Raw genomic sequence first — 26,805 nt, 5'->3', positions numbered from 1 at the left:
TTTTTAAGCGAGACTACTGGAATAAGAATACTGGACCAGAGAACAGAAGACCTGGGTTCTATTAATAGTATTCTAGCAATTTGCTGTGTGACCTCCCTGTGTTAAGTGAAAGGCTTGCATAAGGTCAACTGAAAAGCGATTTCTATGACACTGTTACTCTTTTCTAATTGCTAAAGTGCCAGGGTTTCTGTTTCTGTGCTCAGTGCCAGGGTACTTGTTTCTCTTCCATCAGCTTTTCTCCTTCTCTATTCTGCATTATCATATGAAACCAAAGAGTGAGGAAAAAACTCAAGGATCTTTCAGAATCATAGATGACTGATACCAGTCTCGTCATTGGACTAGATTTCTTGGTGAAGATAATATGACGGTTAATGCTAACTCTCACAGCATTTAAGTCAAAATATCTGCCTTTGTTTGCATTGCCCAAAGAAGTTGGATCAAAAGAGTTACATCTGGGTGGATTTTAACTTTTAACCCAGTTTTTCAGATGTGTTAATATATAGTGCAAAGTTTCCAATGTAGTTAGAGTTACTACAACCCTCATTGAAATTGCCTCATATTGTGACATTATTATATCCTACAATCACTCATATATCTTTATTTTTCCAACGCTACCATCACATCCGAGAAAAGGTAGTGTGGTACATTTACAAATAAAAGAGGATTAGGATTATTTTTATTTTAATATTATTACTATAATTATCTACAGAGTTATGAAGACCGAGTCAAGGGTTCCATTTGTAGCCATCAACAAAGAGATTAATTCATTATTCCCAATCTGGCTCCAACCCTCAAACTATATTTGGCCATTGGCTTGGGGATTTGGTTATTTCCTCAACCCTTTGTGAAGAAAGCTTTTAATGTTTTGTGGGTCAGAGGCTCTTTGTTATGTAGTAGAAGTATAATCTGTAAGGAATAGAAAGGACTAAGTTGAAAGTAGCTGTGCCTTGAAGTTATTAAAAATACATTTCACTCATGATAACATGATCATTTTCAAGAATTGTATTATTCCTCCATTCACCACAATATTAAACATTTCACCAAGGAAATGGCTAGTAAGTGATTTAGTTCTAGGAGTAGGATCTAATCTTTTATATCACAGTAAGAAGCTGATCAAAGGTGTTGAAAGCTGACTGTTAAAGGATTAATTAGGTCACATTGAAATATATGATTTTAAAACAGATTGAAACTAGAAATAAATAAGTAAAGAAGCTAGCTGCCCCCATTTTTTTTCAAGAATATGTTATTGAAAAGAAAGTATTGAGCCTTCATCACCATTTAAAATATTCTTACTGAGCATTGTTGAAGCCATTTTAAAGAGTGTGTTCTTCAACATAAGGGCGATAGAAAACCATGAGGTCTTCTTCTAGGAATTGAGCTTATATATCACTCTTTTTTTTTAAGAGTGCAGGTTATGGGTTGCAGCAGAACAGGGCTGTGTGAAAGATAACCATGAAATAGATGCTGCAATAATCCAAATTTAAGAGATGTTGGTGTCTTTATCTTGGGCAGTAGCTGTGGTGGTGGATTCTTTGTGTTTCCCACTGAACCCAAACACAAAATCTTCCAGGGCTCCAATCTAAGATAAACCCCATCCACTTGGGCACTGGATTGCATTCCCTCTCACCCACTCAAGAACTTCACTCTAGCTATTGTTTTACTCCTCTCTCCTGCATTAGATAAATTTTCCTTCGCTGCTACATCATTCCTACCTGCATTCGAACAATGCGGCAACATCTCCTGCTTTAAACTAATAAGAAACTCCCTTGACCCCATTGCTCAATTTCTATGCTCCTCTTATAGCAAAACTGTACCAAAGAGTCATCTCTACATCTTCTCTTTCACTGACTCTTACCCTCAGTCCATTAGGACTTTTCCCCAGAATTGCACAAAAATGGCTATCTTCAGTGATGGCCACAATACTAAGGCTGATAAATTCTTAGTTCTCGTAGTATTTGATCTATCAGCAGCATTCAATACAGCTGCTCTCTCTAAACTTCTCAAATACTTTCTTCTTGTGGCTTTTGGCTATAACTCTCTTGGTACCCCCTTTAAATCCCTGGATTTCCATTTTCTTCTCCTTTGCTGGCTTCTCATTTCCCTGTCATCTACCCATATTCTTAAATTGTAAGTGTCCTCAGGCTCAAGACCCAGGCCTTGATATCTCTGTATACTTGCGCCCTAGTGATTTCATCCAGTCCAATGGCTTCAGATGCCATCTTTATACTGATATTTTATAAATGTCAATCTCAGCCCCTCTCCCTCCTAAATACTTGACTTACATATCCATTTCCTGCTCATCTTCTCATGTGGTTGTCTAATAGGCATCTCAAAGGTAATATGACTAAACCTGAGCATTCGATCTTCTTCCTAAATCTTATTCTCCTATAGTTTTCCCAGTCACAGGAAAGGGCACTTCCATTCATCCAGTGGCTCGAGACTGAAATTTGGGGGATAGTCCTTATTTATTTATTTCTATGCCACCATTCAATCTGTTTGCAAATCCTGACCACTGTGCCTTCAAAATATACCCTGCATCAAACCAACTCTCCCTACCTTCAACCATTGCAACCCTAGTCCAAACACCATCGTAAGTGGCTTGATCACAAGAGCTTCCTAACTGGTGTCCCTCCTTCTATTCCTGTCTCTCCGGCTTTTTGTTACATAAAAGCCAGGGTGATGGATAGAGTGAATATTTGTCACTGCCCAAATCTCATGTTTAATTGTAACCCCCAGTGTTGGAGGTGGGGCCTAGTGGGAGGTGATTGGATCATGGGAGTGGATCCTTCATGGCTCAGTGCTGTCCTCACAACAGTGAGAGAGTTCTCGTGAAATCTGGTTGTTTAAAAGTATGCAGCGCCTACCCCCCATCTCTTGCTCCTGCTTTTCACCATGTGAACTGCCCACTTCTGCTTCACCTTCCACCTTAGTAAAAGCTTCCTGAGGCCTCCCCAGAAGCCGATACCGGCACTGTGTTTCCTATACGGTTTGCAGAACCATGAGCCAATTAAACTACTTTTCTTATAAATTACTCAGTCTCAGGTATTTCTTTATAGCAACAGGAAAGGCCTAATACAGTGACTCTTTTAAGTATAAGTCATTCACATTTCTCCCTGGCCAAAAGCCCTCTAAAGGCCTTACTTTTCATTCAGAAAATTCCAAACCTCTCACCTTGGCCAGAAGCCCCTATAAACTGGCCTCTGGCCATCTGTCAGTCATTATGTCCCCACAACCCCCATGCTTCTCTTCCATATACTGTTTCTCAAAGACATGAAACACATTCCTACTAGCGATGGGGCCTTTGTGACTGTTGCTCCCATGCCTTGAATGTGGGTCCTCCAGATACCTCATAGCTTGCAACCTTCTTTCATTTCAAATCTCTGCTCATTTCCACCCCTTCCTGATATTTCTCAAATAGTACTCACCATCCTTCTCCATATCTTTCACTGCTTTGTTCTTAAGAGCATGTAGCACTATGTGACATAATACTCCTTTTTGAGAATTGTATTTATTGGCAGATTTGCGGAATTTCACAGTTGTAATTTAAAGCATTTTATGTTAAGGTCACCATAGATATATTATGCAGTATAATTCAGAAGTAGAATGAATATGTAATATAGACTCAAGGCTTGCAGTAGGCTGCTTTGGTGTTTGCTTCTGACCCTTCAGAAGTGTGTGTTCACTCAGCTATTCCAGTAAGGATGCCTGGGTGGAAAAGTTTGAAATGTCCTCTTTCACATGGACTGGGAAATTACCCATATTATGTAACTGAGGGACACTTACAAAAATGATCTCTTTCCCCTATCTATCTGTATTGATCTGCCATCATGCCTGCAAAATCCCACCATTACTGTCTCCTGATGGAATCAACTACAATTAGAAGTCAACAAACAATGCCTGTATTGGAAGCATATGCAGAGACTATATGGTCTAATCAGCAAGAGTCTATTTAAGGGACAATAAAGCAGAATATAGCTTCTTTTAAAGCACTATAGAGGCTCTCTCAACCACCTCCCCTTAACTAACTTTCTGGATAAACAGTCTCTTCATTCCTTCCGTAATGCATAATGACTGTTGCCTGTGGCAAGCTGAAGGTTCATGGCTGGTAGGTTACTCTCAGGTAAATTTGGAACACTCTGTTCCTAGCTGTTGAGTTGGACGCTGCCAAGAATGAGTTGTTTTTATTCCCAAACCGGTTTATGCCAGTTTTACTTATAATTATAAACTTTAAATATTATATATACTAATGAAATAAAAATTCAAAAGGCAAGAGCTGTCATTTCCACAAAAACTACGTGCAGTCCTTTGGAGAAGGCGCAAGAAAAACAAGTCAATAAAAAAATTAAAGGTTCTATGGACAATTATACAAGTTTATTTTTAAATAAAAGACAATTATAAATCATACTCTAGTATAATTCTGTACTCAGATCTTGTCACAAGTCTTTTATGAGGAAACCAAAACCATAAATGAGAGTTGTCATTACGTGATGAACGTAGCTTATGTGAAAATAACAACCCTAGTCCACTGTCAACTTTAAAAATAAATAAAAGGTAAGAGTTACATTGTTATTACATGAAAATATTGACAATAAATTGTCTAAAAATAAATCACTTTATTAGTAAATAAAAATAAATTATATATAAATATATAAACTATATGTTATAAATTTCATACATTTTTATGACATACATATGGGATTTCTTTATGGTTTCCCACTTCTAGCAACTTTTAAAATTACCAACTAATTCTAGGTCCCAAAAGTGTAAGACAAGCGCGTTTTTCACATGGTTTGAAAACAGTTTTCAAAAGTAGGGATTGCAATTTCATTACAGACATGTTGAGAACAGCAAAAGAGGTAAAATACTCAGGTCAATCCTGGAAGTAAAGTACAGTCAGTATACCCATTCTACATATGATGCTCACAGAGAGTCAATGACATATTTTGAGCTGTTTTCAGAGAACTAAGATTTGCCTTCCTCAAGGTTCATGCTCTTGGCCTTGATGCTACAATACCTTTTCAGACCTCTTCTCCTATATATCTCATTTAGATCTTTCATAACTTGGCTTTTTCAAAATAGATGTCAACTAAAGGCAGCTGAGCTAATCAGATATTTTAATTAATGGCATCTGAATTATTATGACAGTGTGATCATAGAGATGTCATTTTTGTCTTCAGTAATGAACCCTTGTTCCTTAAAAGAGTGTGGGAGCAGGTCCTTGATTAAATAGATCTGGGAAATGCTGAATATTAGATTCTCCTCTTGGAGATTTTACAATGCTAATAAGATTTGGAGAAATCCTGTAGTGAAGAAATCTGCCCAACGTTTTCAACCCAGTTGATATGATTTGGCTGTGTTCCCAGCCAAATCTCATCTTGAATTGTGGTTCCCATAATCCCCACATGTCGTGGGAGAAACCTGGTAGAAGGTAATTAAATCATAGGGGCAGTTGCTGTCATGCTGTTCTCTTGATAGTGAGTGAATTCTCATGAGATCTGATGGTTTTATAAGGGGCTTTACCCCTCCTTCACTTTCATTGCCCTTCCTGCCACCATGTGAAGAAGGACATGTTTGCTTCCCCTACCACCATGATTGCAAGTTTCCTGAGGCATCCCCAGCCATGCAGAATGCTGAGTCAATTAAACCTCTTTCCTTTATAAATTACCCAGTCTCAGGTATGTCTTTATTAGCAGTGTGAGAACAGATTAAAACACTGGTTATCTCCCCAACATATTTGTCCACATGATTTTTATCAGGTATGCCTCTGTATGTTGGACTAAAATGGTATTCAATGGCACACATTTGAAAATACTGCTATTCTAAATTTGAACCCCTCTGTTCCTAGCTGTTGACTTGTACACTGCCAAGAATAACTGGTTTTTATTCCCAAACCAGTTTATGCCACTTTTACTTAGAGATTATTACTAGGGAGGCTGAGGCAGGCTGATCACCTGAGGTTGGGAGTTCGAGACTGCCCTGACCAACATGGGGAAACCCCATCTCTACTAAAAATACAAAATTAACCCGGTGTCATGGTGCATGCCTATAATCCCAGCTACTCAGGAAGGCTGAGGCAGGAGAATTGCTTGAACCCAAGAGGTGGAGGTTGCGGTGAGCCAAGATCATACCACCGTACTCCAGCCTGGGAAACAAGAGTGAAACTCGGTCTCAAAATAAATAAATAAATAATACATAAATAAATAAATATATAAATATTATATAAATGAATAACTTTCATATGTCCATTCCTGTTCTTATATATTCTCAGCTTGTTGACCACAGTTCCCTGGGCTGAATTTTGTGAATGCACCCTTACTTTGTTCAGCTTTTTGTTATTATCAGGAGAGAAAAGGCAAACATTGCAAAAAAAAAAAAAGAAAGATAGACTTGGCAGTTTTTTCTAATAGCTAAACTGTGACCTTGACACCCATCCCCTTAGAGGTCAGTAAGAGGCACTTGTAATCATCCACAAGCAGAGAGTCAGCTAAAGACTGAGATCACCCCTTGCTCATTAGGTCCTGGTTAAGAAGCTTATGAAGAGCAAAAAAAAAAGTTCAAACGCCTGCCACAAGCTAAATAAGTGCTTCTAGGGTCAGGCATCATCAAAGAGGGTCAACTAATCAATGTTCACCAAGCAATGTGTGATCTGAAGTGTTGCAAGAATGCTAAAATTATATGTATCTTGTCCTTTACAACTGAAGATGACACATCAGGAGGTGATAGCTCTGTGTTTTTGGCACTGCCTGAATATAACTTTGTGCAGACCTTAGCCCTGGCCCTGCTACAGCCACATATCCTTCTTTACAGGATAACCAGGCTATTTGTGGTTTACTGCCTGCTTTGTATATCCTGTGCAAACTCACAGTGTACTGACACATGACTGCCTAGTAAATATCAGGTGAATATTGAATACTCGTGCTCAGAGCTTTTATTGAGAAACACTTTCCCTTATCCCACCCTTTGCTCCTCTCCGGAATTTCTACCACCATACATCAGAAGAGATCATCTATAAAGATACTCTTAGGGAATGCCATCTGCCTGTCTTCGCTGCCCACATGCTCTTACCAGGGCCTACTTGACTCCCAGAACAACTCAGAGAGTTGAAGTGATTTGCCCACAACCACACAACTAACAATTGGCAAATGTGGCATTGTATCTAAAATACTAGCACAGGGTTGGGCACAGTGGCTAACACCTGTAATCCCAACACTTCGGGAGGGTGAGACAGGAGGACTGCCTGAAGCAGGAGCCTGGTCAACATAGCAAGACCTCATCTCTACTAAGAATTAAAAAAAAATTGCTGGGCATAGTGGCATACACCTGTAGTCCTAGCTACTCAGGAAGGTCACTTGAGCCCAGGAATTTGAGGTTTCAATGAGCTATGATCATACCACTGCAGTCCAGCCTGGGCAACAGAGTGAGACCCTGCCTCAAAAAAAGTAATAATAAAATGTTAGCATAGGCTTTTAAATTATGTGTTTTTCACTTACAGTGAGGCTGGGTAGAAATCTGCGGAAAAATTAAAGCAGAGATTCCAGGGATATGTTAGGGCAGAGCAGGACTCATGGAAGGACAAGGGGGTTGATTTTGTTTTAAAAATAATTGAGAAGGTAGAGTTTGAAAACATTTTCAGAAGTCCCCGTGTTGTTGCCCACTGGATGCTTGTTAAGATTATGTAATACGGCCAGGCGCGGTGGTTCACGCCTGTAATCCCAGCACTTTGGGAGGCCGAGGTGGGCGGATCATGAAGTCAGGAGATCGAGACTATCTTGGCTAACACGGTGAAACCCCATCTCTACTAAAAATACCAAAAATTAGCCGGGCGTGGTGGCAGGCGCCTGTAGTCCCAGCTACTCGGGAACCTGGGAGGCGGAGCTTGCAGTGAGCCGAGATCGCGCCACTGCACTCCAGCCTGGGCGACAGAGCGAGACTCCATCTCAAAAGAAAAAAGTTATGTAATACTCTTCAATACTATGTCTGTTGTTTAAGTGTTCTGTTAATTGGAATTCCTTTGGTTGCAGGTGCCAAAATCCAATTCAAAGGAGCTTAAATAAATATGGGAATTTATTGGCATAAAAGTCTTGTTAACTACAACTAGATTTTAGTTCCCAAATGATAGTGTTAGGATCTCTCTATCCATCTCTTGGCTTTGCCTTGCACAAGCTGCCTCTCACTGCAAGGTAGCTCAGCAGAAAGGAGAAAATGCTTCATTTCCAGTAATTTTAGCAAAAGCTTCAAAATTGGCCTTTATATGCTAACTTTAGTTATATGCCCACTCTGAAACCAATTATGGTGAATGGAGGATATGAGGGTGGTGCTGGATAGAAAATGCTGATTGGGCAGCCATAAGACATAAGTCTATTCCTGGAGCCAGAATAGAGATTAGCCTCACTTGCATAGCATCTACTAAGAGTCGGGGAGAAATGATTCCTGATTTTAAAAAGGATTAGAATGAGGTTACCAGGTCAGGAAGCTAGACACCAAAAACAAATGATGTCTACTTGTCATCTTATTGTAAAGTAGGGTTGCACCCCAGGATCTCATCCTGAAGAGTTATTTCTAGATGTAAGAGGTGTATACCATGCACAAGATCCACTGTCCTGGAAACATGAGCAGGATTCAAGAAACTTGATTCTCCTAAAACAGTGAATACCTCCCACTATGTCCCTAGTGCCAAGAAGAATGCCTGTACCTAATAGGCCCACATGAAGCCTTTGTTGAATGAGTAATTTAAGACCTGGCAGAATGGATACAGAGTTTCAGTTTGGGTTTACGAAAAAGTTCTGGATATGAATAATGGTGATAGTTGCACAACATTGTGAATGGATGTAGTGGCGCTGAACTGTGCTCTTAAAAATTATTAAAATGGTAAACTCTTATATATATTTTGCCACACTAATTTTTTTTTTAAAGAAGAATGGGAAAACCTTAGGCATTAAGGAAAACAAGATTTTGGTGACTTCTGAAGTTTTGCTTTCCATGTAAGCTTCCCTTAGTGAGTCATTGGACCTCAACGGCTGGGCAATCACTGATGGGAGCAGAAAGAAGTACTTGTCCACTTGTAGAGAAAGTAGTACTTGTACTAATTTGTACAAAGTACAAAGTAGAACAAAGAAGTACTTGTCCAGCACTTGTCCACTGAAGTTGTGCACAAACATTGGCTGTCCCCTACTTTACAAAAGAAGATCAAGGGATAAAATAAGGTTGGGATTGATGGACGTCAGGAGGATTTGCCTTAGGAATGCATGTGATATATGAAAAGGGTTCAGCCAGAATTCACAAACTCTGTTGTCTTCTGTGGCCAGCCAGGCAGGTAAGAATGTAAATGAATAAGATAATGTGAGTCAGGTGGAGATCCACATGCTTCCTTTAAACAGGCCAGTCACTGCTCATCTCAGACCAGTTATTGCCTTGAAGAAATACAGGTTCAGTAGTGCCTGGTCTCATGGTTTCTCATGAGAAGCCATATGTGTGAAATCTTATGTGAAATTTTTCCATTTTTGAATGTTAGCAATCACTGTTTTTTTTTTTTTCCCTGAGACAAGAGTCTTGCTCTGTGGCCCAGACTGGAGTGCAGTGGTGCAATCTCAGCAGACTGCAAGCTCTGCCTCCCAAGTTCAAGCGATTCTCCTGCCTCAGCTTCCCAAATAGCTGGGATTACAGGCGCGCTGCACCACGCCCAGCTAATTTTTGTATTTTTAGTAGAGACTGGGTTTCACCATGTTGGCCAGGCTGGTCTAGAACTCCTGACCTCATGATTCACGCACCTCAGCCTCCCAAAGTGCTAGGATTACAGGCGTGAGCCTCCGCACCTGGCCAGCAATCACTTTTTAAATGTTCTGTAGTAGCATGGTAAACAGAACACAGCTATTTTCCAGATCTTACCACTTATTTCCAGTTTCTTTCCAAGGATAGACTGTTCACTTTTTAACAAATGACGGTAATGATCTCATGTATTTTTTTTTTTTCATGTTTTTCAGTTTAAGGTGACACACCTGGTTAGGACAGATACCATCACCCCAATTTTACTCTTGAAGCCACTGAGACTTTACGTGGAAGGACTTCAGCTTGCACCCAGATCATGTGAAACAATGTTCTGTACCATGTGACTTCAAGAGGTTGCTTTCAAAACTCCCCCACAGGTTTCCTTATTTATCATTTATCTAGATGAATTCTTCCTCCCTTACACTGGAGAAAACAGAGTTTCTCAATTTCCCATGACTCTTTTTGTTAGTCAGATGGGAGAGAGAAGTCATTACCTATGCGAACCTGTAGAAATAGATTTGTGTATTTATCAGTAATAAATACAATAACCAGGGAATTTAAATCATATTATATTTTCCATCTTGCCAGAGATGGATTTTTTTCCCCCTGGGGGAACTTTTAACTTAAGAATGTGTTTCAATCTCCTTGATGTGTTGGAATAATCATTAATGTTTACAGTTGCTGTAGCAACTAGAAATTCTGGCAATTGAGTAGGAAGGGAGCCTGAGAAAGGAAGATAAGCTGTGTCAATTATTGAACATCTGTCAAACAGTTTGCCAATTTAAAGTGACAGACAAAAAGCTAGAAATCGAAGGTGGGTACAATGTATTTGTTAAGAACATCAGTTTTGTATTGTTTTGCCACTATTACAGAGGGATAATTAACATTTATTTACATCCACGTAAAGGGAGCATTTTCTATGGCGAAGATATGGTTGCAAGTGTAAATTTTTATGCTATAATCATCTTAATCCATCTCTCATGGATGTTAGTTTGCAGTTTTGATATCCATTTGACAGCCTTTTGCATTTTGTAGGAGCACAGAAGTGAAACACTATGCCTCTGATCACATGCCTCTCCAGGCATTGTCCTCTCCTTATCCTAAAACCACTACTCACTTATGCAGAGCAGCGGCCTAAATATTGGCCACACATGTCTCCAGTACTCTGTCTTGCTCTCATGGCAGTTATCATAGATCAATTCAAACTCCTTTTTCCTCTGAGTCTCTGGCATTCTCAAAACCCTAACACAGCACCTGGATAGCCGATACCAATTAGGCAGGGCTCTGTAGTGGACTCTATTTGCAATCCCTGTCTGTTAATGATTTCTCACCTTTGCTTGGCGTTTTATTGTTTACAAAGTGTTCTTACAGGCATAGTCTCATTTGGTCATCAAGCTCTAAGGTGGGGTTGTTATCCTTTCTTTACATGTGAGAAAACTGAGGTTTAGAGAGATGAAGTGATTTGGCCAAGATCACCGAGACAGAAGATACCTACTTACCTACTGCCTTTTCCACTGCCTTTTACAATAAAGAAAAAATCAGTAGGTAAAAATCTAGGGTGGTAGGTTTTAGTACTACCCTAATCACTTACTAAGTAAAAAAAAGAAAAAAAAATAATAAAACAAGAAAGTATTGAATCCTTCTTTAGAAAGTTCTCTCTGCTTCTGATAAAGAAGAATTGAACAGATTTTTTCCTAGGATGCTTTCAGCTATAATCTGTAATACATGAACTCTAAGCAAAATTTAACTGCTAAGTTTCTCAATTACAGCATTTATTTATTACCAGGCCACACTCCACCTCATGGCTGCATTCCCAGTTTCTTCCCAGATCTCAGTTTTTTGAGAGTGAGAGAGCATATTAATTTTATAATTTTTGCTACTTCTATTTGTTAGCATAATAAGCATACTAACACTATATAAATGATCACAAGATTTAATTTTCTGTCCTGGCTTTGTTTAATGTTAAGTTTTAATGAGTCACTTTTTCTCTCTGTTCCTCATTTTCTTTTCTGGAAAGCAGGATTATTATCTCCAAGAGATGAGTCAAATGAAGTAACATACATGAAAATAATTTTAGGAAAATAAAATACTGTCTATGATAAGATATTAGGGTACCTTTATTCATTATAAATTCTGACCTGGTCTGATAATATTAAGTAGATGATGATTTAAAATAGGTCTTCAGAATGAATTTGAAGGAACATGTAAGTCATCAAATGATTCCATTCACCATCTCTCCCTTATCAACAATAATAATAATAAACATTAACATTTATTGAGTGCTAGCATGTGCTCGACACTGTGCTGACTATAATTAGCAATTTGCCTACAGTATTGCATCTGATCCCCCAACCATCCTACGGTGTGTTACTATTATCTCCATTTTTCAGATGAGAAAATTGAGTCTTCGATATGTTAAGTAACTTTCCATGCTCACAAAGTAGTGGTAAACCAAGGTTTCAAGACCATGTATGTCTAACCTCAAGTTCTAGAGTAGCTACTTGACCAGTTATAAATAATACTTAACACACCCAAGGTAAAGATATTTATTTTAAAATAGAGCAAAGCATGGCCTTGCCTAGATGTTCCATAAAGAGCGATGATCATCAGATGCCCACTTTTTTCCTTTAATTTTTCTTGAAGCTAACTTTTTTCTTCAAGTCTTTGTGTTATTGTCTTCAAAGAATTACAAGAGTCATTGGGAAGAATCCACCATTTCTGAGAACCAGCTTTTACTAGGAACTATTTTAAGTGGTAGCAGATGGATAGGAAATTAGTATACAAGTATTTTTCAAGGGGGGCTTAGGAACAATGGTAAGAAGAGGCCATTAGTAAATAGAGGAAGGAAGGTAAAATAAGTCTCTAAGGAGAAAAAGAAATGACAAGGGTTTATATTATATTAAGAAATTTTTCAGATACTTTTGATCGCAAGGGACAAAAAAAAAAAAAGAGCATCCACTAGGGAGTTTTTTATAAAATGAATTTATTGGTTTGTTTTTTTGTTTTTTTGTTTTTTTTTTGAGACGGAGTCTCACTCTGTCGCCCAGGCTGGAATGCAGTGGTACAATCTCAGCTCACTGCAACCTCCGCCTCCCGGGTGCAAGCAATTCTCCTGCCTCAGCCTCCCGAGTAGCTGAGACTACAGGTGCCCGCCACCACGCCCAGCTAATTTTTGTATTTTTAGTAGAGATGGAGTTTCACCATATTGGCCAGGCTGGTCTTGAACTCTTGACCTTGTGATCCTTCCACCTCGGCCTCCCAAAGTGCTAGGACTACAGGCATGAGCTGCTGCGCCTGGCCTAATTTAATGATTTTTTTTTTTTTTAAAGCATATTACCTGAACAGAATATTTCTTCTGAGTAAATTTTCCTGAGGAATTCAGCCACCACTTGTACTCACTTTTCTGTCAACTCTGAGTCCTAGTTTCTTCTCCCTGACCAACTTGTCAAAGGTATATTAGACATGAGCATGGGCCCTTTGTGCTTTCTGTTTTGGAGTCTTAAAACCAGAGGAAAAAAGACCCGTTTGTTCAGTTTGAATTTTAAAAATCTCTGATTGGCTGATTTAAGTCATGTGATCCTTACTGAACCAATCACTGTGTCCTGTGAGATTAAGTGATATGATTGGTCTCCTGTGACTCACTCCCATCTCTATGCTGGCCTTGGAGGAATGATGACTGCCACGCCCCCAAAACCAACTGATGAAGCATTGCTAAGAAGATGAAAAGTGCCTTTCTGGAAAACCTGGTAATAAAGCCAAACTCATGGATGATTAATCTTTCATCTGGTCCTCTCCACTGTACCTCAAGCCTGAACCGGACCATTGCAATCAGTGATGGTCTTTTTTGTTTTTAAAGGTCCAGATAAAAGAAGAAAATACCTTTATTTTGAGAAGGATAGTTCCATTCTTTATAGACAAACAGACCAAATGCTTTTGTTATTGGTTTCACAGGCGCATTAGCAAGACGCGGGGAAGCAGGAAAGCATCTTGGGCCATAATGAAAACTGGCATTTTATTTTTCTTTCTTTCTTTCTTTTTTTTTTTTTTTTTTTTTTTTTTTTTTTTTTTTTTTTTGAGATGCAGTTTTACTCTTGTTGCCAGGGCTGGAGTGTGGTGGCGCAATCTCGGCTCATTGCAAACTCCGCCTCCCGGACTCAAGTGATTCTCCTGCCTCAGCCTCCCAAGTAGTTGGGATTACAGGCCCCTGCCACCACCTCTGGCTAGTTGTTTGTATTTTTAGTAGAGATGGGGTTTTTCCATGTTGGCCAGGCTGGTCTCGATCTCCTGAGCTCGGGTGATCCGCCTGCCTCTGCCTCCCAAAGTGCTGGCATTACAAGCATGAGCCACTGCACCCGGCCGAAAATTGGTATTTTCTTAGCACATTTGATTAAGGGTTAATTTGTGCTCATGATTTAAATGTCAGTTATCTAAATTTTAGATCACAACTTTAATTAAGGAGAATGTGGACTTGTTTAATAATCTGGTGAAAAGGCAGTGTATTGTTAACTTGTGTGGGAGTTGATTATATTACTTGAAAGCTTGCTCAGTCATATTACTGCTTGAAGCCTTAAAAAAGGTAAATAATTAGAGTTCAATTGACATTTTCCACCATTCAGCATTTTTTCATTATTCCTGAGAATCCATTTTAGTTCCCATATTGAATTCTCTTTTTCCTTTCTTCACAGAATTTACTTAGCTTAAAGTAATGACAGATTTTTATTATGCTGTGAGAAAAAGCAAAATTTCTATTAATTATGATTTGTCCAGTCAAAATTTTCCTAGGAAATATCTTTAAGTGCTGATGCTACAAGTGACACGTACAAGACTGATATTTCAGGATTTAACTGGTCACCTAGTTCCCTGAAATTCTGAGTACTCTTGAATGTCACTATGGGGTTAGATACTGTGGCATACAAAAGAAAACAAGGTTGTCCAGATCCCTACCACAGTCTGCCTCAACCATAGGGCTGGCACATCAGTCAGGGTAATCAGTGCTGGACTGCCATGTCATTGACTTAGTTAAGCTGAAGGTTTCTGTTGCAGTGGTTCCTGGCATAGGAAAAGAATTCTTTGTCATGGTCTCAAGAGATGTCTGTTTTAATCCCAAATCTAATTCCACTGATAGTCTGTGTGGTCTTGGAATAGCTTATGTCATTTTCTGTATCTCACTTTTCCTGTCTCTCCCATGGAACTAATCCTTATTCTACTTATTTGTAAAAATTGTCAGAGGCACCAAATGAGATAATGGATATACAAGTGTTTTGAAAATGTAAAGAAGTAGGAAAGTTGTGGTTCTGCTGATGTACTTGTAAGATGGAGGCTTACTGAAGGTAAACGAAAATATCTTGCTCACTGGATCCAGTTTAATTTTCCTTGTGCATGGAGATGTCTTATTCAGTCCAGGTGTTCCTGTCACCTTTGAGTAACTGTGATCTGACCAGTGGCCGGATCACACGGGTGTCATCTGGTAACTCTAGTATTCATCAATATCTGTCATTTAGTGTAAGTCACATCAGGTGGACTAACTTCACTGCTGCATCCTTTCCTTCCTGCCTTTACTGAGTCCTTCTCTCTCGGCTAATCTGTTGTATTTTCTTTCTGCCACTTAGTAAACTCAGCAAAACTGCACCAGAGAGTCAGAAATAAATGGAAAGGGAAGGATTTTTAAGGAATGGAGCTCACGCATTCCGATTTAAAATACGTATTTTGATAGTCCAAGGATTTTTTGTTGTTATTGTTATTTCTTTCCCTCCTCTGATTTCGGTGAATTTGATTTACCATCAATGGTCTGATGAAAGAAATGTACTTTCTTATTTACAGATGAATTCTTTCTCAACTAACACTTTGGGCCTGGAGTTCAACAATAATACTGTTGCTCCAGGAAACTTCTGGCATTTGGAATTCTACTTCGATTCAACTAACGCTTCCTAAGTTGATTTCACGAAAGTAAAGTGTATGTTCTCTGGCCATATGTATTCTTGTCCACAAGCAGTATTCAAGCCTGGAAGATGGAGAAGAGATGAGCAACTGAACTATTCTAATACATAAAAACAAATTTCAATGTGTGAAATAATGTGCTGGTTGCTGTGAGGCAAAAAAGAAACAAACACTTATTTTGTTGTTGAGGAGAGACCACATATAATTTTCCTGGTCAGGAAATGGCTCTTTGCAAAAGATAGTGGCTGAGATGAGTAAAAGTGGGGAAACATTTCCTGAGAAGAGAGTGCACAAGCCTTGTCAGAGGGACTGAAAAGCACCCGGCACACAAGGGGATCAGTGACTATTTTTCCACTTTACCTTAAGCAACCCTTCTTAGCAGTATAAACCTTTCTTAAAATACAATTTTGTGGGGAAGTGCAAATTTCAAAAACAGAGCTCTCTGCTTAAAGCCCAGATGGACGGGCACAACCCTCCCACTGTGTCTTCTCTTTGCATCTAAAAGTGACCCCTGCAGGAATACTATGTACTGTGTGAATCCATTAATCAAAGATGCCCCTCCTTAGCCTCCCTAAAGTTTTGCAGCTCCTAGCTTGAGGGATCCTCCCCCAGAGTATACATTAACAAAGAGTAAAGAGTAGAAAGCTAAAACTAAATAACTTGGGGTCCTGTTATGGAAGGATTTGAATGTGAGCTGGATGCATTTTACTTAATCCAGGAGGCAGTGGGACTCACAGAGGATTTGTGTGGGAAGGAGGGACATGACTCAAAGCTGCCCTTTGGTAGGATTAATCTGGCAGCGTTGTGTGGGTTGGCCTTGAGTGACCCTGAACCTGATATGGACAGAATAGCAGGATGTTCTTAGGCCAGTGACAGATGACGGTGAGACAAAAAACCTCTATGGAATTCAAATCCACAGGACCTGGATGCTGATTTTCTCCCCAGCAATGGGACCTACACTCCTTCCTAGAGAGAACCTGGGATCAACCCACAGGGCTTGTATGAAGCGTGTATAAGTGTGGAGCTGAAAGAGTTGTATCATCTGATTTTTTCTATTCTCCTGCCACTTGAGAAAAAGCCATATTCTCTCTGAAACTGGGCATGAACTTTGATAGTTGTCTCTTTAGCTTTTATGTGCTTTCTACATTATCTGAAAGTATTTTATACTTGGCTATCAAAGGGTATTCATGCTTCAAGGGATTAACACTTTTAAAATGAACTTTGTGTGTTTGAGCTCTTTGTAAAATATGGTGATACCTTTGATTTCTTAAAATACCAAATTTTTAACAAATAGTTGAAAGAAACATTCTTTATCCCCCATGAACAGTGTTTCCATCTGCCCATCATAGTCCACTGCAGCTGCATCTCTCTGCCATGGCTTTACTGGTTTGATGGTTTGACCACACTGAACAGACTGGGCCATCTATTTTTTGTTTTGTTTTTTTGAGACATGGTCTTGCTGTGTTGGCCAGGCTGGAGTATGGTGGTGCGATTATGACTCACTGCAGCTTTGACCTCCTGGGCTCAAGCGATCCTCCCACCTCAGTCTCTCCAAACTCCTGAGTAGCTGGGATTACAGATGTGAACCACCATATCCAACTAACTTTGTATTTTTATAGAGATGTGGTCTTACTATGTTGCCCAGGCTAGTCTGGGCCATTCTTTATCACAATCAGACAAGGGTCTAATGTCAGTTCTGTATGGTTTCAGCACCCCACTTTTATCGCATCAAAATACTGGGATTAGCTTATATTTGTTTTCTTCAGTACCATTTTCATACCAACAAAAGTATGCAACTAAGGGTCAATTCCATTTATTTGTCTTTGTGTCTGTATCCTAAAGCAGGGGCCACAACCTAAATTGCCTACAGACTCATATAGGACTGGAATATGGAGTAGGGAATGGGTAGAGGCTATGGCAAACTGGAGACTGAGTGCCTGTTCCTCTGTGGGAAGCTGCTATTCACCTTTGGCAATCATTTGCCTGACGGAATGAGAGCCTAATGTGGTCAAATCTTTTAAAACAGTGTTTCTCAGAGTATGGACTTCAGGCCAGCACCATCAGCGGCACCTAGAAACTTGCAGTTCTTATCCTTTCCTGTTCCACCTCCAGAATAAGAAACTCCAAGAGTGAGATCCAGCCTTTTGTGTTGTAACAAGTCTTTCTAGTGATTGTGAAGCATACTCAAATTTGAGAACCACTTGTTATAGTGGACATTGTGTTGTGTAACTCAGATTGCTTTTGTGGACTGATATTTGAGGACTATGTTTGTTTCAAGAAAAGCCCAATATCAAGGCCAGGCGCAGTGGCTCACACCTATAATCCCAGTACTGTGGGAGGCCATGATGGGGGGATCATTTGATGTCAGTTGTTCACAACCAGCTTGGCCAACATGGTGAAACCCTGTCTCTACCAAAAAATAGAAAAATTAGCCAGGCATGGTGGTGCACGCCTGTAGTCCCAGTTACTCAGGAGGCCAAAGTGGGAGAATCACTTGAACCCAGGTGGTGGAGGCTGCACCCCTGCATTCCAGCCTGAGTGACAGAGTGAGACCCTGTCTCAAAAAAAAAAAAAAAAAAAAGAAAAAAGAAAAAGAAAACAAGGAAAGCCCAGTATCAAGATATGTATTTGATTTTGAGTTTTTATTTTTTGAGTTTTTTATTTATTTTTAATTGACAAATAAACATTGTATATATTTATGGCATACAACATTTTAAAATATGTATACATTATGGAGTGGCTAAATCAAGCTCATTAACATATTCATTACCTCACATACCATTTTTTCTATGGCAAGAACTTTGAAAATTTACACTCAGCAATTTTCAAGAATAGAATACATTGTTACTAACTATACTCACCATGTTGTACAATAGCTGTCTTGAACTTATTCCTTCTGTCTGACTGAAATTATTTATTCTTTGACCAACATTCCTCCAACCTCCCTGCTTCCCAGCTTCTGGTAATCACAATCCTACTCTCTGTTTTTATGTGTTCAACGTTTTGTGATTCCATATATGAGAGAGATCATGCACTGTTTGTCTTTCTGTGCCTGGCTTATTTCACTTTGCATAATGTCCTCCAGGTTCAACCATGTTGTTGCAAATAACAGGATTTTATTATTTTTATGGCTAGATACTATTCCATTGTGTTTATGTATCACATTTTCTTCATTCGTTCATCCATTGATGGACACTTAGGTTGATTCCGTATCTTGGCTATTGTGACTAGTGCTACAATAAACATGAGAGTGCAGATATCTCTTCAACATTTCATTGCCTTTGGATTTTCAGATTCGTAACATAAGGAAACTATAAAAGACACATCCACTTGTCAGTCTCAGGGTCTGTTCTGTGCACTGTCACTTTCCAGCCTCCACTCCAGTCGGAACATGCTAACAAAAAGGATGCTTTCCTGGTTTTTTTTTTTTTTTAAAATGACTTCTTCCCTTGGAGGATACAAAGTTTACTGACTCCAGATCTAGGCAATATTTCTCAAACTTCTCACTGATACAGTTCTGAGAGCAGAGGAGAGACAGGGAATGCAGAGTTATATGCTGAAGCCATTGACTGCAAGTACAAGATTTTGTTGAAGCCTTTCCATTTACCTTTAAAAATCATATAAGTTGTATGTCCTATTTTGTCATATACTCATATTTGGCTTATTGCCTAAACAATGAGTTAAATTACTTTCAAGTTAAATTCCATAACTTCTACTCACAATTTCTTAAAGAAAATCTACACCCTAGAAAAATGCCCAATTTACCCCCCCAAAAAATAGAAGTTACATTTAAGAGGGGGATATTGTAAGTCATACTCGAACATATTCAAGAACTGTATACCTGACCAGAAAATACACCTTTTGCCATCTTGCTTTTCCACACCTCCACTGCCACATCTGAACGAGTAAATAGCATGTACTAAAAATATCTTGAACAAAGCGAGTAGTCTCTTAGCTGGAAGGCTTATTTTTAGAAATACCTGGCACAAGGTTGGATGAGATTTAGTACTAGGCCTTATCTAATCCTTGCCTCATATGGGCACTATTTCATTTCTCCAAAATCAGCACTGCAAAGACGGTGAAAAGCTTTCACTTTATGTGGCAACACAAATTGATTGGAGGTAATTGCCTGAAACACTGTATTGAGAATGATTCTCAGTCTGTGTCTGGCAGAGTCAATTATAAATGTCACCCATGGGTGTAGGAGTGGTGACTGGTGGTCCAAGTGACACTTATCTGTCATCCCTGCTCTACTCAGCACTAATAAAAAATGAAAACAGTGTCTGGACCCTGGATGGTCCTGCTCATTCCTTGGGACCTGTCTAAACAAAGTTCTCTGGACCACAGAGTATTTGTAATAGAGGTCCTGACAGCTACAGTCATGATTTCAACAACCTAAGCTGCAAAGGGTCATTACCATCATTATAGGTTTAAATATTCATTAGTCTGTCTTCTAATTAATAGAGGTACAGTATCTCTCCCATTTCCACACCTTCAGATCTCAGCTCATCTCAGACACTGCCCCTCCACTCTTGTTTCCCAAAGCATTGTTCACTGGATGACAGCTCACATATGACTTTATATTTATCATTTTGTGTCTTAGTATAATCAGAAATGTCATCCAGAAGCTCCCTGTCTCAGAATCCAAAGTCTGTTGGTCACTCTCTTCTTGAGAGAGCTCATAGATCTTTCATATGACATGCGTGGTTTCGGTTTCCTCTGAAACCAAACACTCTTGCCTTCTCCTGCTACCTGTTTATTGTGCACAATCATCAATGCTATTTAGTTCTTGCAGTTCCTGGTATAATTCTTACTTTCTTAGGGAATTTTTTGGGTTGCTCACAATTTATAACGTTTTTCTTTCACAAAGGTCAGAGAAAGACAAGATATCAATCCATTTACAAGAAGATATTTTTTGTTGAAAAAAGTGCCACAAGAAACTCTAAGAATTTACATTAATATGTTTGGTGATCAGTGTAACTCTTGGTTTAGGCAGGGAAGGTATTCTTTTAATTATCCTATTTTTTAGATGAGAAAACTGAGGAATAGAAATTGCTTTCCAGCTGATTAAGTACCAAAGCCAAGACTCAATTCATGTCTCTTGACACCAGTTCCAGAGATCTTTCCATGGACTTATGCCATTTTTCCCTTTGCTCAGCACACTAACTGATTCCAACCCGGTCTTTGTAACTGCTCTCGAGCACTTGCCAGCACAGCTCTCCATCTCAGCACTGAGCTCAGTGCTTTTGCAAACAATTGATGCTTTGTAAATATTTGACCAACAAATGAACCAATGAATACATTCGTTTTACCCATTTCATTTGTAGAAGATCACTTAAAATACACTTTCCACATCTACTTTCTTAGAATTATATATCCGTTTAAATTCAACCTCACAAACACTGTGTAAAATATAGGATACATATTGATAAAACTATCTAAAGGTAAGGAGACTCTATCATGCTGTTAAAATAATTTATTAAAGCCAAAATGTGTTATAATGCAAAGACTACCATCCATGTCTCCTGACTTAACGCTAATATCTTCTTTCTACAAAATACAACACAGCTTAAATCAAATAAGAGAGAGAGAGTGTGTGTGTGTGCACGTGTGTGTTCTAGTTCTTGACCTTCCCATTACTACCCATGTGATTCCTAGCAAGTTACTGGGTTTCCTTGGATCTTTCTTTCCTTATTTGTCAAATGAGCGTGTTGGATTTGATGATATACATATAGAATGTATGGAAGGATGAAAGAGACTGAGACATCATGTAATCCCACTCCCTCAATTTATAGATAAGGAAAACTGATTTCTTCTGGCTCCAAAATACATTTTTAGAGGAACATATGGCTTCCTAACAGAACCAGCTCTTCTGAATACTGGGGCTACCCCACAGTCCCATCCCTGCCACTTGTCAAATGTGTAATCATGATCCACTCATACAGTTTCTCTAGACTTCAGTTTCCTGATACGTAAAATTGAAAAAGTTGGATGAAGAGCCCTTTCAGGTTTAAAACTTTGAGGTTAAGAAAGGCATCTTTTAAAACTGACATCTTTGCCACTACTGGGATATGACTCAGAACATAATGAAGCATAATATAGCTCTAGAAATAAACTGGTGTCAAGAACAATTAAAGAGCAACCATCCAGAGAATTCTGATTTGGGTAATTTGTTCAGTGAGTACCTGGATTTGAAAATTGCTTGATTGGTGTCTTCTTTTAAAAATAACAATCATACATCATTTGTTGTTGGCTTAGAGATATAGAAAAAAAAGAACCAATTAAGAGAGCTTCAGAGTTCATTTCCAGTAGATTTGGATGCTACAAACCAAAAAAACCATTGCTAGGCCTTTCTTCTTTAATGAGTATCACAATACAACTAGCCTCAGTATTTTTCAATTGAGCACCAGAAGTTTCACAATCTATTTAATATATTGCATTCCAAGTATCTGTTTACTCAGTTGTTACAAATTGCCAATGGGACAGAAACTGTCTGTCACTTCCAGAGCAATTAGTGTGTGAAAACTTATCAAAAGAAATCTGTCAAGTTTGAGTAAGTATAAATATTGCATGAAAGTCCCTAAGGAAATCAAACTGAGTGGGATACACTTTTGCGAGTTGCAGCACATAAAAGTTTATTTTGTTTTATTTACTTGGCTTTATTTTTCAGAATGTTGATAGCGTTTCATGTAACCCAATGGATTACTGTTTTGCTCGGATAAAAATAGGTTTTGGTTCTTAAGGGAAATCTCAATTGTCTTTTGAGCGATAGAACAATACCAGACCTTGGTTTCAAATGTCAAGAGCGCTTACTTTTTCCTAGATGGTACACTGGGATGAGAGTTAAGCTAGAACGAGTAGGTTATAGTCTGCCTCATCCCTTTTTGGTGCTCCAACCTTACCCTTTCTAGACCTCAGAATTTTCTTATCTTTTAAATGAAGAAATAGGACAAGCAATTCGTTGCGTATGTTTTAGTTTTACTATACTTTTTGCCTGCTTTGATGTCTACATTCTCATTACATTATATTCCTCCTGCTCCTTCCTGATTGCCCTGAAGACATAAACAAGTAAAACTACAATATTCCAGGTGGTGATATTTGATTGAGAAAAAAACTAAGTTAATGTCTTGGTGAGAGATTTCCCCTGTTTTAGGAGCTTAGTGCTTAGCGCAACATGTTCTCACCATCACCAGTACACCAGCCAAGACTTTTCTGCTGACCTTTCCACTTCAGGACAGGACTCCACAGTCTTTACAAACGTCAGACGTTGAACCATGTTGATTAGGTTCCTTAGCATCTGTTTGAGGCTCTTCTTGGCAACTATGGTTTCTTCTTTTTTTATTTCAGCATAAGAAATGGTTACACTGCTATATTGTTATTACAATTGGGGAAATATTACAACTTTAATTCAACATTTTGTTGTTGTTGTTCTATTTAATGTTAATGATTTTGCAGAAACTGAAGTAATACAGTTAATAATCCTTATATCCTACTTATTGTTTTTTGAATTGAACTAATTGGTACAGCGTTTCCCAAACTAGGTTTTTTGAGCTATGGGGGTTAGGTGGTTGTGGTGGTGGCAATTCCATGAGCAAATAAGTTTGGATGCTTAAACACTCTCTAAGGAGTTTCAAGGACATTGGCATGTCAAAATCTCTTGCCAATCCTGAAAGAAAAAAGTTAAAACTCCATTTTATTTTGTTTATCCAGTACTTCTCAAAGTAATTTGATCATGTAACCCTTTGAGTTTTAGGGATGTGGGGGTAGAAAACAAAGAATTACTCATCGAAGACCACTGTTTAGGAAATGCTGCACAAGGCACTTCTGGGTGTTTGCATCTCTCACTAAGTTACTTAAGTCACATAAACAGGGAAGCCAAAGGAATCAACTTATTTTTAATTAGATCAAACCGCATGTTAATTGAATAAAAAAGTTTTCCTTCTATAATGATTAACCTGGTGAAGTGCAACACCAATAATAACATCTGTACAGCCCTTTAGAGAGTTCAAAGTGCTTTCACATAATCAGATCCTTACCACGTACCTGCATCACATTTTAAATTGTCCTCATTTTATGGACCAAGAAACTGAAAATGAAGTTTAAATGGCTTCCCTTATGTAACACAGATTTGAACTTTAGTCTTACTTCGTTGTTGTTGTTGTTGTTCCTCTCCAATTAGAAAAATAATGAAGCAGATGCCATTTTCCCAATATCGACTTTCTAGTTGCTAAATGAGTCTCCTGCAGAATGCAGAGAGCCTTGCAGCCAGTAGCTACTACTGAAAGTTCTGAAAAATATTGCAGGGAAAAAAAAAATCATTTCCTGGCCAGGTGCAGTGGCTCACACCTGTAATCCCAGCACTTTGGGAGGCCGAGGCAGGCGGATCACCTGAGGTCAGGCGTTCGAGACCAGCCTGGCCAACATGGTGGAACCCCATATCTACTAAAAATACAAAAATTAGCCAGGTGTCGTGGTGGGCACCTGTAGTCCCAGCTTCTTAGGAGGCTGAGACAGGAGAATTGCTTGAACACAGGAGGCAGAGGTTGCAGTGAGCCAAGATCATGCCACTGCACTCCAGCCTGGACAACAAAGAGCAAAACTCCATCTCAAAAAAAAAAAAAAAAAGTAGTTTCCTGTATTTGCTTTCAACTCTCCTTGGAGAAATGTGGGTTGATTAATATTGTGCTGGTAAATTACATTCTAACTTCCATCATGTGACTTTGGAGGTGCTAATTTATACTTAAAACTCTCTTATAAATAATTAGGAGATAGGAAACCTCATTTTGCATAGGAGAAAGTTGAGGTGCTGAAAGATGACTAGATTTGCTTGAAACTCACCTATTGAGTACGTAAGGAGTGCATTGCTATGCTGTTTGTTAAAAGCCTACCATACAGGATAGTACTTCTTCACAATGTATTATAGGGGTTTTTCCTCCCCTAGATTTTTGTTTCTTGAGGAAGTAACCAGCTTTCTGGAAAGCACTTGCGTATTTACACTGAGTATCCTCTTGACATCAGCATGGGGTTACTTATAATTACATGCACATTCGTAAATAAAATGATTAGCCATTCTCATATAAACATAATTATATCTTTCTAAAATAATACATGTGAAAACGTTATAATCCAGTGATAAAGGGAAAACAATCTGCATGACCCTTCCTTTGTGTGTAAACAGTGGATTATTAAGGCAGAATATGCTTCCTGTTGCACATTCAGTTGTTGAGGTCAAGTACAATTGGGACACATTGAAGGATTACAGTACAAAAAATGGCTTTTACAGTAATTAGCGTTCTCTCTACAAAGCTGAAGTGACCTTTCTGCTATTTTCCAAGGACACTTTATACATTTAGGCTTTAGCTCACGATCATATGGAAAAGTGACATATAAGAACTCAGCCAACTAGTTCTGAAACCAGAGGCCCCATTGCATTTAGTTGTTCCCTCACCCTCCCCTCAACAAAGTAATTTTTGAAGATAAAGTGGGACATGTTGGCTAATCAGTGCCAGTAGGTAGTATATCACTTCTCTAGCTTTGGACAAATCTGGAAATTACACTTTAAAGAGAGGAATCATGGAATGCCTGGAGCTGAAGCAGTTTGATTTCCTTGGAGCACGATAGTTCACTGCAGCAAATCATTTAAACTCACTGTCATTTAGCGGTCTTCTCTGAAATGGAAAGCATGGGATCATGTGGTCCTTCATAAAACATTTACCTAATTCTTATAAAAATTGGAACTTTCAAAGGAATGTTTTCAGATACAACTGCCTATTAAATTCATCCCACTGATATTATGGGATAAGTGTCTGTGAAAATGTTGCTCTTTTATCACTATTTCATATCCACTCCCTCATGGATCTAATTTTTTAATACGATGTATATTTGTGGAATCAGTCAACTAGTCAGTCAGTGTGTACTTAATGAGTATTTGCCACAGTATTAAACTGCTCTCTTACTAAAATGATGGAAAAGTATTCAACCTCACAAGTGAGAAGAAAGAATTTGAGTTGATAGCAGGAGGCATTGGAAGAAGACTGCACTGAGACTCAGGAATTACTCTGTTTCTAACTAGAGCTAAGAATTTGAATAAGTTACTCTCTTCCTAGGTGCTAGTTTCTCAGTTAATGGAAATAAAACTATCAAATATATTGGAAAGCATAAAGTACTATGCAAGTATGGGGCATTATGATGTAATATAACAATTACTATCTATAAAACAAAATAAATGAACTAAATAAGTTTCCAGGGTGGCTTCCAGCATTACTATATCAAGATTATAGACACCCTGGGTCTGTAATTTGAGCATTACTCAATGCATGTTGCATAGTGCCTGACACATGATTAGCAAACTATAAATGCTTAGCCCTTGACTTAAAGAGGTTGGACATCATTTAATCAGCTATCAGTGGATCTTTTACTTCTCTGGAAATGAAACCTTATTGACTGATAGTAGAAAGGCTGGTAAAATGCCATAGGGAACTGTGATTACTTCCTATCTATATTTAGTAGGCTGAAAAAGTGTCATTGGGCAACAGTATATACATTTTTAACCTGATCATTTCTTTCATGAAAACAGTAGAGTTCCAGGGCCAGAAGACATATTTGTAATGAAGATTTTTTTACTTTCAGAGTTGAGTTATGCCTGGATCTTCAATGAATATCCTTCCTATCAGGATAATCGCCGCTTTGTTTCTCAAGAGACTGGGAATCTGTATATTGCCAAAGTGGAAAAATCAGATGTTGGGAATTATACCTGTGTGGTTACCAATACTGTGACAAACCACAAGGTCCTGGGGCCACCTACACCACTAATATTGAGAAATGATGGTGAGTTTTCTAAGTAATTTTGTTAATTTTGTTTTTTGCAATCACAGGATGAATGTGAAGGTATGTTATGTTATTGGCTCACAAAGCTTTATTGTCTAAATTAAATGTAAGAAAAGTTTAATGCTGCCTATATTTGGTACCCATATTTTCTCCACTTGTGTGAGAGATAAACCCATGAATCCATTTTGGAAAACTAATTAGAAATCTAATTGCTAATCTCAACAGGAATAGAATGAGGATTTAAGTGAATATAAATAACAAAGGAAGGTATTTCTT

General features: G+C 38.5%; 1 protein-coding gene across 14 annotated transcripts in view; it reads left to right on the top strand.

Annotated features, from left to right (window-relative positions):
* The window catches only part of CNTN4 (contactin 4), a 976,967-nt gene that overhangs the window by 750,779 nt on the left and 199,383 nt on the right, over positions 1–26,805 (top strand). For all 14 annotated transcript variants that reach the window (XM_073009922.1, XM_007985035.3, XM_073009921.1 and 11 more), the window contains one exon: positions 26,332–26,529. In XM_073009922.1, the coding sequence (XP_072866023.1) occupies positions 26,332–26,529 (198 nt within the window). The remainder of the gene's footprint in view (positions 1–26,331; positions 26,530–26,805) is intronic.

Source organism: Chlorocebus sabaeus, chromosome 22, assembly GCF_047675955.1.
Source record: "Chlorocebus sabaeus isolate Y175 chromosome 22, mChlSab1.0.hap1, whole genome shotgun sequence".
Lineage (NCBI taxonomy): Eukaryota > Metazoa > Chordata > Mammalia > Primates > Cercopithecidae > Chlorocebus > Chlorocebus sabaeus.
Note: the sequence above shows the minus strand (reverse complement) of the source record. Positions and strands in the feature narration are given on the sequence as shown.